Consider the following 12,374-nt stretch of genomic DNA (forward strand, 5'->3'; position numbering starts at 1 on the left):
GAAGCGCAGGAGCGAGGCAGGGATGTGGGCAACAGCACTCGCGTACGCTCGCACGCCTGCCCCGTCCAGCTCGCACCCGAGTTGACCGCTTCCGCGCCCCTGCAGCCTCGGGTTCACCGCGTTTTATGCGACGCTGTGGACGCTCTTCCTCGTCGGGCGCAGCACTGCGTGCGTCCAGCCCTCCACAGAGCGCTGAAAAACCCGGCCAGCACTGACCGCACCCGCCCGCGGCAGCCGCAAGCGCTACTCGCGCCTCCCCACCTCCGACCCCCCTCCTCCACCGCTCGACCCCAGCCTCGCGCCCGCAGTGTCGATCCTGCGGCCCCTCCGAGGCCTCGACTGCAACCTCTACGAGAACCTCGAGGCCTCTTTCCTACAGGACTACCCCAACTTCGAGATCGTCTTCTCCGTCGCAGACGAGTCGGACGCCGCCATCCCCCTCGTAAAGGACCTCCAGGCAAAGTACCCGCAGGTCGACTCGAGGCTCATCGTCGGTGCGTCCTGCACGACCTCTCGCGCGGTGTGCAAGCTCACGACAGGCCACCCTCGCCCGCAGGCGAGGAGATTGTCGGCGTCAACCCAAAGATCAACAACCTCATCCGCCCGTACCGCGCCGCAAAGCACGACCTCCTGTGGATTCTCGACTCGAACGTCCTCACCTCGCCGCAGTGCCTCTCGCGCTCCGTCCCGCTCTTCAACCCTGCGCCTGACGCGCCGCCGAATGCACGCAAGATCGGCCTCGTGCACCACCTCCCGTTCGCCATCTACCCCGACACGCTCCTCGGCTCGCGCGTCGAGCAGGTCTACCTCTGCTCGACCCACGCCAAGATGTACCTCGCCATCAACCGCGCCCAGGTCGCGTCGTGCGTGACGGGCAAGTCGTGCCTGTACCGCAAGTCGGACCTCGTGCGCGCCTCCGAGCTCAAGCGCCAGCGCGGCAGGCTCCCGCTCCCGCCCCCGGGCGTCACGGACGAGCCCGGGCTCGCCGCGTTCGGGCAGTACCTCGGCGAGGACAACGAGATTGGCGTCGCCATCTGGGAGGAGCTCGGCATGCGCCACGCCATGGGCACTGAAGTCGCCGGCAACGCCGTCGGCAGCATGAGCTTCCAAAAGTACTTCCGCCGCCGGGTGCGGTGGATCCGCGTGCGCAAGTACATGGTCCTGTGCGTTCAGGTCCCTCGCGTGGTCGATTCTGTTCTCGACAGCAGCGCTGACCTTGAACCAGTGGTGTCCTGGAACGCAGCGCATCTACTCTCCTCGAGCCCTTCACCGAGTCGCTCCTCGCCGGTGTCCTCGGCGCCCTCTCCTTCTCACACCTCGTCTCCCTCCCCGCCTACGTCTTCCTCCCGCTGCATTTCGCCGCCTGGTTCCTCCTCGACGTCTCGCTCTACACCTCTGTCCTCCCCGCCTCCCCCGCCCTCTCGACCGTGTCCCGCCCGCCCGCGCACGACGGGCCCTCCTTCTCGTACCTCGCCGCGTGGTCCGCGCGCGAGGCCCTCGCGCTCCCGATCTGGCTCTTTGCCATGCTCGGAGACACCGTCTCGTGGCGCGACGACGGCACCGTCTACCGCGTGCAGCGCGACGGGTCCGTCCGCGCGCTCGCGCACGGAGAGCGCGAGGCGGCCGTCGAGCGCGCGTGGGCCGCCGTCGTGCGCAGGTGGGAGGGCGCGAGGGGAAAGGGGTACGTCACGCTCAGCCCGGACGACGTAGAGGCTGGCGCGGCGGCTCATGCCGAGCCGAGGTAGGTAGCGCGGCGAGCCGGTCCCTTCACATAGAGCTTCCGCATCGTCTCCCGCAATGACCATCTTCTCGAGAACGCCTCTCCCAGGCTGCGACCGCGCGAGAGCGAAGTGCACTGCTGAATAGTTCAGTTGCTTTTGCAATTCGTGGCACAACGGCTTGTGCTCGTTTCGTCTTTCACCTGCGTCCCCCATCCCCATCCCCGACCCGTCTGTCCCTTATCGGTGCAACAACCCAAGAGTGAGGGAGAGAGTAGAGGCGGCTGTGTGGTCTGAGAGTAGGAAGGGGGAGGTGAGAGGAGAGTGGCTACAATGGAAGAGGTGGCGGGCGGCGTGTGCGGCGGGCGAGGAGGAATGGGGCGGGAATAGCGGCTGCGGGCGGCGTCCAGGTTAGCGGGAGCCGTGAATAGGAGCGACAAGATGGCGCACCTGGCTATGTACACCATGCGGAACAACAACGACACAAGCACGAGAATCGAGGAGAAAGAGGAGAGGGAGGAGGGGTGCCACGCCGGAAGGGTAAGGAGGTGAAGGTGCGGCCTCGATCACTTGGCCACACCAGACTGGCGCCTGCTCGAGCGGCGCGGCGATGCGGGCGACTCGGCCTTGACGGGCGTCGGTGCAGCGGGCGCACCCGTGCGGCGCGAGCGCGTGGCAGTAGTCACCGGTGTGGTCGACACGGCCGCCGTGCTGCCACGCCGCTTCGAGGCGCGAGTTGAAGCCGCGGGAGGAGGCGTCGCGCTGCGGCGCCTGTCCTCCTCTGCCGTTTCGTCCTCGTCCTCGTTGCCATCGTCTTCCTCGTCGCTGCTGTCAGCGGCGATGATGGCGGCAACGGCGGGCGGCGGCGCCGACGACTTCTTGACGACCGAGCTGCCCCGACTCGCGGCCGACGACGTCGAGCGCGCCATGCCCGGCGGTCCGCAGCGGCGCAGGAGCTCAGAGCCCTCAAAGCACGGGTTGCCGAGCACGAGCGCGTTCGGATCCTTGAGCGCCTTCTGCTCGAGCGCGGCCTGCAGCCCGCTGCGCATGGTCGGGATGGGCTCGGGGAAGTGGCCCGCGAGCTCGTCCGACAGGAACGAGACGAGGTGCCCGAGCTGCTTGGGGAAGAGCGCGACGACGTCCCGCGCAACGTGCAGCGGAACCCACGTGCCCTCAATCCCGGCGTCTGCGGCCCCTGGCACGCGCACCGTGTCGGCCTTGACGAGAAGCGAGGCAATGGTCGAAGCGCGCTCGAGCGGCGACGATAGCGCAGCCTGGAGCAGCGTGGTTGCGTTGCAGTAGTCGGTATCAATGCGGCGGAGGAACGGCATCGTCCGCGCCGTCGCGAGGTCGGTCACGTTCGCTGAGAAGACGACGACGCCGCGCTGCACAACTGTCGCGAGCACGGGCGGGTCGAGCGGAATGACGGGCTCCATGACAACCGAGGAAGGGGATGCCTTGGTCGGTGACGAAGAGGCGGACGAAGCGGCGGTGGTAAAGACACTCGCGGCCGACGACGTGCGCGTGAGGGTAGGCGGTGCAGGTGCCTTGCTCGTCGCCTTTTTGCCGAGGTCGGAGAGTAGCGGGACGCGCGAGGACGAGGTGCGGCGGGGCGACGGCATCGGCGAGGTGAAGCGGTGCGAGTTCTCGTAGGACGCGCCGGTGAGGAACGCTCCCGATGCAGAGCGCGGGACGGCGAGGCTCAGACCGGCGCGCGAGACCGGCTTGGTCGGCGCAGGCGGCGAGCCCGTGTCATCGTCATCACCCGCCCAGGCAAGGTCGAGCTCCTCGAGGCCGATCATCTCTGGCGCCATCAAGTCGACCGTGCCGCTGTTCTCGCTGTCGAAGTCGTCGAGCATGTCGAGGCCATGCGCCCAGTCGGTCGTTTCCGGCGGCGAGGGCGCAGGCTGCGGAACCGGCAAGCCCGTCGCAAGCAGCGGCGCAGACACGAACGTCATGGGGTCGAAGCCGTCGCTGTCGCTGCTGGACGAGCCGGCGGAACCAGCGCGAACGGCGGCAAGCACGCGAGAGTCAAAGGTGGGAACGGCCGAAGATGCGCGGGACGATGGCAGTGACGAGACGGCCATGGCGGGCTCGTCGTCCTCCTCAATCTTCACCGTAACGATGTCGTCTTCCTCGTCTTCGTCATCGGCGAGATCGTCGGCGTCGCGCTGGTGCATGAAAGCCGACGAGCGGAAGAAGGGCGAACGCAGGTCGGCTTCGTCGTGCCCGACAAAGTCGTAGTCGGTCCCGGCGTAGGCATTGTTGAGCGCGATTGACGGCGACAAGTCGAGGGGGAGCGGCGAAGGAGGTGGGACGGCAAGGTGCGGTGCCGTAAGACCGTCCTTGACAACCGGATCCTCGTGCGCAAGGTCGATGAGCGGGTTGGCCGAAAGCACGGGGTCTGCGGAGCGCATGAGTCAGCCAAGCTACGCAGACACGCCGAGTTGGAGTGATGCACGCACCATTTGTCGAACCCGCCGACTCTGGCAGCCCATCCACCTCGCTGACGATCACCACGTCCGCATCCTCCTGCTCGTCGCCCGTCGCGGACGTCATCTCGCCGCAAAGCGTCGTACTCATGCCGACGCGAGAAATGGTCCCCAGCGGGCCCTGGACCAGCTCGACCGACTCGGTCGCATCGCTCGCCTTCTCCCCAGCATCGCCCTCATCCGCCTCGACCTCCTTACCCGGGCTGCGCGGGGTCGTAGCGGGCGTGTCGTACGAGACGTCATCCGCGTGTGACGGCGGGAGGGGCGACGTGGCGCGCTGCTTGCCCTTCTTCGCCTGCTGCGAGAAGGCGCGCGCGAGCTCGGCCGCTCCGACCGATGTCTCGATCGACGAGGTGCCCGCCGTCGTATACGACTCGGACCCCCACTCGAACTCAAAGTCGTCGCCGCGGAGCATCGCTTCGTGGAAGTCGTCCTCGTCGGGCGAGTCGGACGGGGGCGAGACGGCGTTGGCGGCGCTGAGACCCTGGCTCGTGCCCGGGCGTGAGTCGGCGGTTGCAGACGGGCTCGAGACCTCGTCCATGATGACATCGGGCGGCGAAGGAGCGTTGGTAAAGTGATGCGAGAAGATGTTGGGTGCAGAGACGGAAAGGTGAGAGACGACGGTGGATGGGCGGGAGAAGGGGAACGAGGCGCCCCGATTGACCAGGGAGAGCGAGTCGGGCGAGATGGCGGTGGCATGCGGAATGATCGAGTCGAGCGGGCGCATCGTGCCGCCCGGTGTCGAGGCAGCGAGGAGCGATTGGGCAAGAAGGGCGGAAGATGAAGCGGACGAGTAGGTCGATGGCCGCGGCGCGGATGACGACGACGCACTGTCATCGTCACCGAATGCATCCGATTCGACACTCCCTGCGCGGCTGAGCCCCTCGCTCCCCGCGCGCCGCACCTTCTTCTTGTTCTTCTTGCGCCACTCTGCCGCCTCGCCCGTGTGTCCGTCCGAGTCGACGCTCGAGTCGACCTCGTCTAGGCTCGTGAGACGCAGCTTGAGCTTGGGGATCGAGCTGCGAGACGGAGCGGAAGCGGGACCGGCGAAGGACTGCGTGCGGCGATGAACGCTCCCGGCGGGCGGGGCGACAGGCGGAAGCTCGGCACGCGGCGACGGGATTGCCACGGGGGTCGAAGCGCCGGAGCCCAGTGGACTGGGTGCAGCGGGCGTCGAAGTGCCCATGGCAGCCATCATTGCGCTCGAAGCGCGGCGCTTGCGCTTGCCGCGCCCCATGCCGAGCTCGTCGCCGTCGCCGCCCTCCTCCTGGATAACGTTGCTGAACAGCGATGAGCTCAGCCCGAGTGCGGGAGGCATGTTCGGCTGCGTGTGCTGCAGCGGGACGAGGCCGCGCACATACAGGCCGTCGCGGTCGCTCGGCGCCAGACCCGCCTCTCTGCGGCATCGCACGAATGGATCATCCGCCCCAACCCCGGCCCCGAGGACCTGCGGGTTGAGGTACCACAATGTGCCGCGCTTGACGGCGGGGCGCTGCTCGGCGTGCAAGCCGACGGCGCGAACCTCCTCGGCAGTGAGGGCGCCGACGAGCTCGAAGGGGACGAGGAGAGGGGCATAGGGCGGTTTCGCAGCGGCTGCGCGTGAGACGTGCGAGCGGATGCATGTCGAGACGTGCGCGAATGGGGTCGTGCCGCTGCAACGGACGGAACGAAGTCAGCCAAAACGTAGATCGGGGCTTCCGAGACCGAGCAGGAAACACCGCCACGCACGCATTCTTGAGCCAGTCACGCTCGAGCATGACCTCTGCAACCTCCTTCGGACACAGCGCGCGGTTCTCGAACCCGTGCAGAACGGCACAGGTCGCCATGAGAAGACGGTCGTCGAGGTCGTCGGGGTGAATCCGATCCGCCATCTCGGTCGTGGGAAAACCCAGGTCCTTCGGCAGGAGCTGACGAGGGTGGCGGCGGTCGGACGAGTTGGCTTCGGGGACGTAGGCGTCGACGAGCGGGAAAGCCGGGATGCGCGAGAGGGGAGGCCGCGCGGTCGCAGGGCGGTACCCGAGCGGGGCGTTGGCGGGCATAAAGTAGTTGACGGGTGCACTCGCTGCAGCGTGGACAGGTGCAGCTGGAGCGGCGGCTGACTGAGCGGTGGTGGCGGCGGACGAGGAAGAGGAGGGCGGACGGCGCGAGTGTGCGTTGCGCGTGTTGTGCGCCTCCTTGCCCGTTGGTGCACCTGCTGCTGCTGGAGAGCCTGCAGCAGCCCCAGGCGAGCCCGCACGTGTGCCCGCAGGCGGCGGAGTCACGCCCTTCGCCGGCGGACCTGCAGCGCCTCCTCCGCCTCGCGTGCTCGGTTCGCCCGTCGGCTGCTTGACCAGGCTGCCAGCGCGCCTGCGCGTGTTGGGCTTGGCCTGCGCTGACCCAGCAGCCGCGCCAGGAGCGCCGGCCGCGGCGACACCGGGAGCCGCGTCGGCGCGAGCTCCAGGTGCTTCTCCGCGAGCCTTCGCCTCGTCGAGGGCCAGAGACGAGTCGTCGGGACCGCGGGCGAGCGGAGGGCGGTGGCGCGGCGCTACGCCGTCACGGACCGACTCGCGCGGCGGGTCCATGCGGCGAGGGGAGGTGCGCCCGGCTGCTGGCGGAGGTCGGCGCGAAGGGGATGAAAGAGCCCGAAGCGAGGGAGGGAGAGAGCGATCGGGCGGGCGGGAGGGGGCGGACGGGAGAGGAGAGGGCGGGAGGGGTTGCGCAGCTGGCCAGTCACCGTCTCGATTCAGCACGACATGGCACACGCGGAGCGACAGAGGATAACGGAGATGCAGAAAGCGCTCGTGCGGGCTGCGCGCACACCACGCGGGCCTCGGCCCCCTTCGATCTCGGTGTGTCCTCCCTCCACGTGGCACCAGCGGTCAATTGCAGGCTCAAGCTCGCTTTTCTCGCTCGCTTCGCGCACAAGCAAATGCAGGACCACGGACTTGTTGCAGGTGAAGGCAAGAAGGCGGGAGAATAACGGGGCGGGACATACACGTGGCAAATGGAGACGGAACAGACACATACGAAAGGAGGGGGAAAATCGTGGCAACGGGGCTGCAGAGCGAGGAGGGCGAGGCGGCGGCGGGAGGTAGGGCCGCTAAGTGGGGCGTGCAGGCCAGACGCGAGTGTACAGGGTGACTACGGCAGCGGGTGCAGGACGACGGCGAGAGCGGAGTGGCACAGAAGGGTCCGTATGAAGACAGCGAGGCGAAGAAGCGCTATGGTTACTCCTGCAAGCGAGCCAGTCGTCAGTGTCCATGCCGCCCAGCGAATCAAGGTGATGCAGCGCACCTGGCCGAACCCGAGCGTCTCCTCGACTGCGATCGTGAGCTTCTGCTCAAGCCTGCACAAGCAAGTCGGGGTGTCAGCCCAAGCTCGAGTCAGCGAACGGCTGGATGCGCGACGCACTGCTCGTACGACGTATAGGGCGGCAAGTCGAGGCGGTTGAAGCAGGTGTGCGACTTGGGCAGCTGCGTGATCTCGCCCGACTTTTCGAGCGTAAAGCGGCGCGGGCCGTCCGAACCCTGGAGGTCCTTGAACCTGCGGGTCGTCAGTGGCGCTCGTCAGTATCACGCGTGCAGGGCGGGACAAGGCTGGAAGGGACGCACCCGTTGACAGGAATACGACTCGTGCCGGTCGTGAACTGGAGCAAGCGCGACTTCTTCTCGGTCGGCCACGACTTGACGGCCTGCCAGAACCACTTGACCACCTCGTCCTCCTTTGAGTAGCCGCGGTAGTCGGTGTGCTTCTGCCAGTCGTCCATATCGACGTCGCTCATACCGCCGACGAGGAGCTGCAAGTGCACAGCGCGGTGAGCGAGGTCCCTTTCTGCAAGACAGCCGCAGGGGACGCACCTCGAGCTCGCGCTCGTCAAAGACGTTGATGAGCTCCTGCGGGATGAGCTCGTTGAACCCGCTGAGGAACGCCTTGAACTGGTCCTCGACGCGGCGCTGGATGCGCCACTCGACGACGAGCTGCACGTATTCCTTCTTGTTCTCGTTCGTCACCTCGATGTTGCGCCCGTCGGGCTTGAGGTCGATCGTGACAATCTCGCCGAACCGGTCGTCTTCGGTCGAGAAGGTGTTCTCGATCACGCCCTCGATGTCGTTCTCGCTGCGAGATGCGAGGAGCATCAGTACCCGAGTGACTCACAGCTCGATCCAGCAGCATCGGGCGCTCGTGCTCGAGCGCTTGCACAGGGCGAGTGACGCACAGCATCCAGGTGAGCGAGCGGAACATCTCGGCGTCGACCGACTCCATGTCGCTGAGCGCAATCTTCTTCTTGAGGATCATCTTGTACAGGGCCGTGATGAAGTAGGCGTCGAGGAAGCGGCGGTGGAACACGGCGAGCGCGACGATGCGCCCGATAAACTTGAAGTAGTTTAGGTGCTCGGGGTTGATCGACGAGTTGGGGTTGATCTGGAGCGTGTAGTTGTCCTGCGCCGAGTACTCGAACAGGCAGTAGAACGGGTTGAACATCTCGTGCGAGAGGAGGAAGAAGTATTCGCGCGAGAGACCGCCGTAGTCGAGGCCGTCCTCGCCGTCAAACTTGATCATGAGGCGCTTGCGCAGGTCGTTGGGCGTCTGGCGCATGATCTCGGCGTACGAGTCCTCGAAGATGTGCGTGCGGCGGACCTTGACATGGCACTGGCCGGGCGAGGGCCGGAGCGCCGGTTGCGAGCGGAAGTAGATGAGCTTGCGGCGGAAGTCGCGCTTGTACTGCGGCACGTTTTGGTCGAGCGACGACGGGAGGCGCGGGTCGTCCCACGTCGTCGTCTTGGTGTTGTGGTCGACAAAGTAGACGCGCGCCGTGCTCGTCAGGCGCATCTCCCAGCCCGACGGCAGCGGGCCGAGCTGCGACACCGACTGCGGCTGCACCGTCAGGTTGTTGCCGTTCGGGCCCATGACGCGCAGCAGCTGCTGCCGCCGCGGGTCGACCCACGTCGTCGTGCGCGTGTTGTGGTCGACAAAGTACGGCCGGCCCTCGGGCGTGAAGCGCTGCTCCCACCCGGCAGGGAGCGGGCCCGAACCCTGCGTCGTCGCCGAGCTCGCCTGGCCCGCGGCGCCCGACGCACTCGCACCAGCCGCCGCACCAGCAGCCGCAGGCGTCGGCGTCGAGGTGCCCGTCGACTCGCTGCCGGCGTTGAGGAAGTCGTCCGCCGCCGTGCGCCCTCCACCCTGGCGCGCTGCCGCACCCGACGCAGCGTTCGTCGCCGGAACCGCCGCCGCAGTAGGCGCCGGCGTCGAAGGCGAGGGGGCCGCAGCGCTCGTGTCGCGCTGCGGGCGCGTCCAGGTCGTCGTGCGGGTCGTGTGGTCGACGTAGTACGTCCGGCCGAGGTGGTCGACGCGGCGCTCCCAGCCAGGCGGAAGCGGGCCATACTGGTCCTCGCGAGCATTGAACTCGCGCCCGCCAGAGCCAGTGGCCGAAGCGCCGGTAGCAGGTGCGCTTGACGGGGCGGAAGAGGCGGGGGCGGGGGAAGAAGGCGTCGCAGCAGCGCCGGTGGAGGCGGCAGCGGTGTCGGGCCGAGGCGAGGAGGGAGTGGCGGAAGAGGAGGCGGCAGCGACGGCGGGCGCAGTCGCGGGCGCAGCAGCTGCGGAGGAGGCGGTGCCGGAGCCCGAGGCGCTCGTGATGGGCGCAGTCGTCGGAGCGCGCGGCGCGCCGCTGATGTTGGTGCTGATATGGACGATGAGCTTTCCGTGGACGACGAGCTGGTCGTTCGAGCGCTTCAAGTCGCGGGTAAACGTCTCCTCGCCGCCGAGGTCGAGGTCGACGGCCTGGGCGATGGGGAGGTTGATGACGCCGAGGAAGCCCTGGTCCTTCTTCTTGAACTTCTTCTGGTCGAAAATCTGGACTGTGAGCACGCTCGAGTCCTTGACCTCGACATCAAACGATTCGTTCCAATCTGGGATTTCGAGCGGAGTCAGCAAGGGGGACGGCAGCGCGAGAGGAGCTCGTGATCGCACAGGGGTTGAGGGTTTTCTGCGGATTGTGAGACTGGTCAGCACTTGATCTATAGAAGAGTCCGAGCGGTACGCACCTTGATCGCGGTCGTCGTCATGGTCTGCTCGCCATCGACAGTAACGACGGCAAAGGGATCGGGGAGACGGAACACATCCCGCTTGGCAAGACTGTCTGCAGCGACAACTGCAGTCCACGAAGAGTCAGTCAGTAGCTCGCACGCCCCGGCGGGCGCTGCGAGGGGCGACAGCTCGTTCCCCTCGCCTCGGCCTCGCCGCGGGCGACGGAGGGGAAGCAGCGCACCGGTGACGCGGATCTTGCGCCTGCGGTTCGGGTCGGGCGCAGCAGCTCCGCTCGACATGGCTGCGTGGCTGGGCGTTCGCGCAGGTGCGGGGTGCGGCGCGGCGCGGTGCGATGAGAGCGGGCGAGGAGGCGAGAGCCGGACTCGGGGCCTGCGAGCGGCTTCTGCGCTGCTGAAGGGAGCACGGGCGAGGTCTGGCTAGGCAGACAGACTCGTGTGCGAACAGTCCAGGTGCTCGGCGGCAAGCGGACAGCGACGGGCAGCGCGAGACCTCGGCCCCTCCTGTCGTGCTCTTACGGAACTACGCCTGGTCGCCACTCTGATCCGCAGACCATACACCCCGATTCTGCTAACAGTGATCTTGTGGACCGTTTGACTCTATCTCTCGATTTTCCCTGTCACACCTCTAGTCCTCCTCCGTCTCGGAAACTCCTCGCGGGCTGCATCCTGGTTCAGACAAGCTGCAAACTGCTTCTAAGGATACATACTGTCTTGCTCTACCTCGTCCGCGCACGCGCGCTCTCACCCGTCATACTCTGTAAAGCTCGTGTGTCCGCTCGACGCAGCGTGCTCGCGCGCTTCTTTCTCGCCCTTAAGCGCACGGCCGCAGTCCCCGCACTTGAGCCTGTGCGCAACGGCAGCACTGGGGTGAGCAAGCAGGGCGAGCGGAGATACGCGCCCGTCGGACGCGCGCAGACCAAGACGGGATGCGGGACGCACGTAAAGGTTGCCGTGTCGGTGTAGGCGTGCTGCGCTCTCAGCTGTGCGACCAGCCGCTGCGCCGCGTCGAGCATGTCGCTTTGCGCTTTCGGGAAGACCGTCGTGTCGAAGTCAAGGTTGGGCGGCGGGAAGGTTGTCGATGCCTCGGGAGGCGAGAAGGAGAAGGTGAGGGCGTCATAGTCTGCGCGAGATCGGGTACCGCAGTCAGCCATCTCGTCTGGCGAGTCTGGAAGACGCGCTGCGACGCACGGATGCCCGAATATACCAGCAGGACAAACGTGTCGAACCCGGCGTCTTCGCCAAAGCGGTCGACCCTGCCCGTCTGCACGTCGACGGACCAGATCTCGGTCGCAAAGTGCGCAGCAAAGATTGCCAGCTCGATTGCGCCGCCCCACGACGACGGCTTGAGGATGGTCGCGACGTAGTCTGCCGGCGCACGGCCAAGCATCACTTCGGAGTAGGTGTCGGGGTCGGCCTGGATCGCGCCTGCGACGACACGACGCAGTGACGCGGCAGCGTCCGTCTCCCCGGGGCTCAGCACGAGGCCGATGGCGCGGAAGAGGCACGAGTTGTCGTCGGGGACCTGGCGCAAGACGAGGAAGCCGCCGTCCGTCTCGACATGCTGCGGGGCGGACGAGGCGGCGGAGGCGGACGCTGCGGGTCTTGTAGCAGGAGGAGATGCAGCGGGTGCTGGCCGTGCTGCAGGTGCGGGTGCGGGTGACGCGGCACGCTTCTGCGGGACCGAAGCGGACGAAGAGGCGGCGGGTGCAGGCGCAAGGGCGGCGGCTTCGACGACGACGACCGTGTCGCCGCTCGTGAGCCCGAGCGAAGACAGCAGAGACTCGGGCGAGGCGGCGCTGTCCAAAGGTCTGGGCGGGAATCCTGTTCGGACTGGTGCGAGGGGCCGAGTGGGGCTTGGGTGAGCGATGCAGCGATTGCGGGACGAGGGGGAGAGTGCGTACGGTCTTGGCGCTCTGTGGCTATGGCTGTGAGCTCGTGGACCTTTGCCCGGAGGTCTGCGAGCGTGGCAGAGTCGTCGAGCGAGACGGACGATGAGCCGGAGGGAGACCTGGGGGGGGAGCGAATTGAGCGGGGACAAGGCAGGGCTCGGTCAAGGGTGCGGACCTGAGTCGCAGGAGCATCCTTGTACTCTGTCCTGCGCGTGCACTGCACTTGGACTGGGCGCGAGAGGGCGAGGGACG

The 12,374-nt window shown here is 67.1% G+C and overlaps 4 protein-coding genes across 4 annotated transcripts; 1 reads left to right on the plus strand and 3 right to left on the minus strand.

The window, feature by feature from the left end:
• Window positions 1-22: 22 nt before the first annotated feature.
• Window positions 23-1,745, plus strand: JCM10292_007411 (ceramide glucosyltransferase; the record flags this gene model as incomplete). Its single annotated transcript, XM_076646500.1, has 5 exons — window positions 23-42; window positions 106-168; window positions 235-494; window positions 557-1,163; window positions 1,244-1,745. 5 exons carry the CDS (start codon window positions 23-25, stop codon window positions 1,743-1,745), a joined length of 1,452 nt encoding a protein of 483 aa, XP_076507742.1.
• Window positions 1,746-2,284: 539 nt separating this feature from the next.
• Window positions 2,285-6,771, minus strand: JCM10292_007412 (uncharacterized protein; the record flags this gene model as incomplete). The annotated part of the gene is made up of 3 exons (XM_076646501.1): window positions 2,285-4,122; window positions 4,184-5,862; window positions 5,939-6,771. 3 exons carry the CDS (start codon window positions 6,769-6,771, stop codon window positions 2,285-2,287), a joined length of 4,350 nt encoding a protein of 1,449 aa, XP_076507743.1.
• Window positions 6,772-7,416: 645 nt separating this feature from the next.
• On the minus strand, window positions 7,417-10,512 carry RSP5 (NEDD4 family E3 ubiquitin-protein ligase; the record flags this gene model as incomplete). Its single annotated transcript, XM_076646502.1, has 9 exons — window positions 7,417-7,422; window positions 7,484-7,535; window positions 7,601-7,732; window positions 7,801-7,985; window positions 8,047-8,305; window positions 8,406-10,095; window positions 10,157-10,172; window positions 10,231-10,337; window positions 10,455-10,512. The coding sequence occupies 9 exons, from the start codon at window positions 10,510-10,512 to the stop codon at window positions 7,417-7,419; spliced, it is 2,505 nt and encodes an 834-aa protein (XP_076507744.1).
• A 462-nt stretch (window positions 10,513-10,974) lies between these two features.
• Window positions 10,975-12,314, minus strand: OTU1 (ubiquitin-specific protease OTU1; the record flags this gene model as incomplete). Its single annotated transcript, XM_076646503.1, has 5 exons — window positions 10,975-11,077; window positions 11,173-11,353; window positions 11,422-12,063; window positions 12,135-12,241; window positions 12,298-12,314. 5 exons carry the CDS (start codon window positions 12,312-12,314, stop codon window positions 10,975-10,977), a joined length of 1,050 nt encoding a protein of 349 aa, XP_076507745.1.
• Window positions 12,315-12,374: the final 60 nt, after the last annotated feature.

The sequence above is a fragment of the Rhodotorula paludigena genome (genome assembly GCF_050403205.1).
Source record: "Rhodotorula paludigena JCM10292 DNA, Rt_paludigena_JCM10292v1_ctg5, whole genome shotgun sequence".
NCBI lineage: Eukaryota > Fungi > Basidiomycota > Microbotryomycetes > Sporidiobolales > Sporidiobolaceae > Rhodotorula > Rhodotorula paludigena.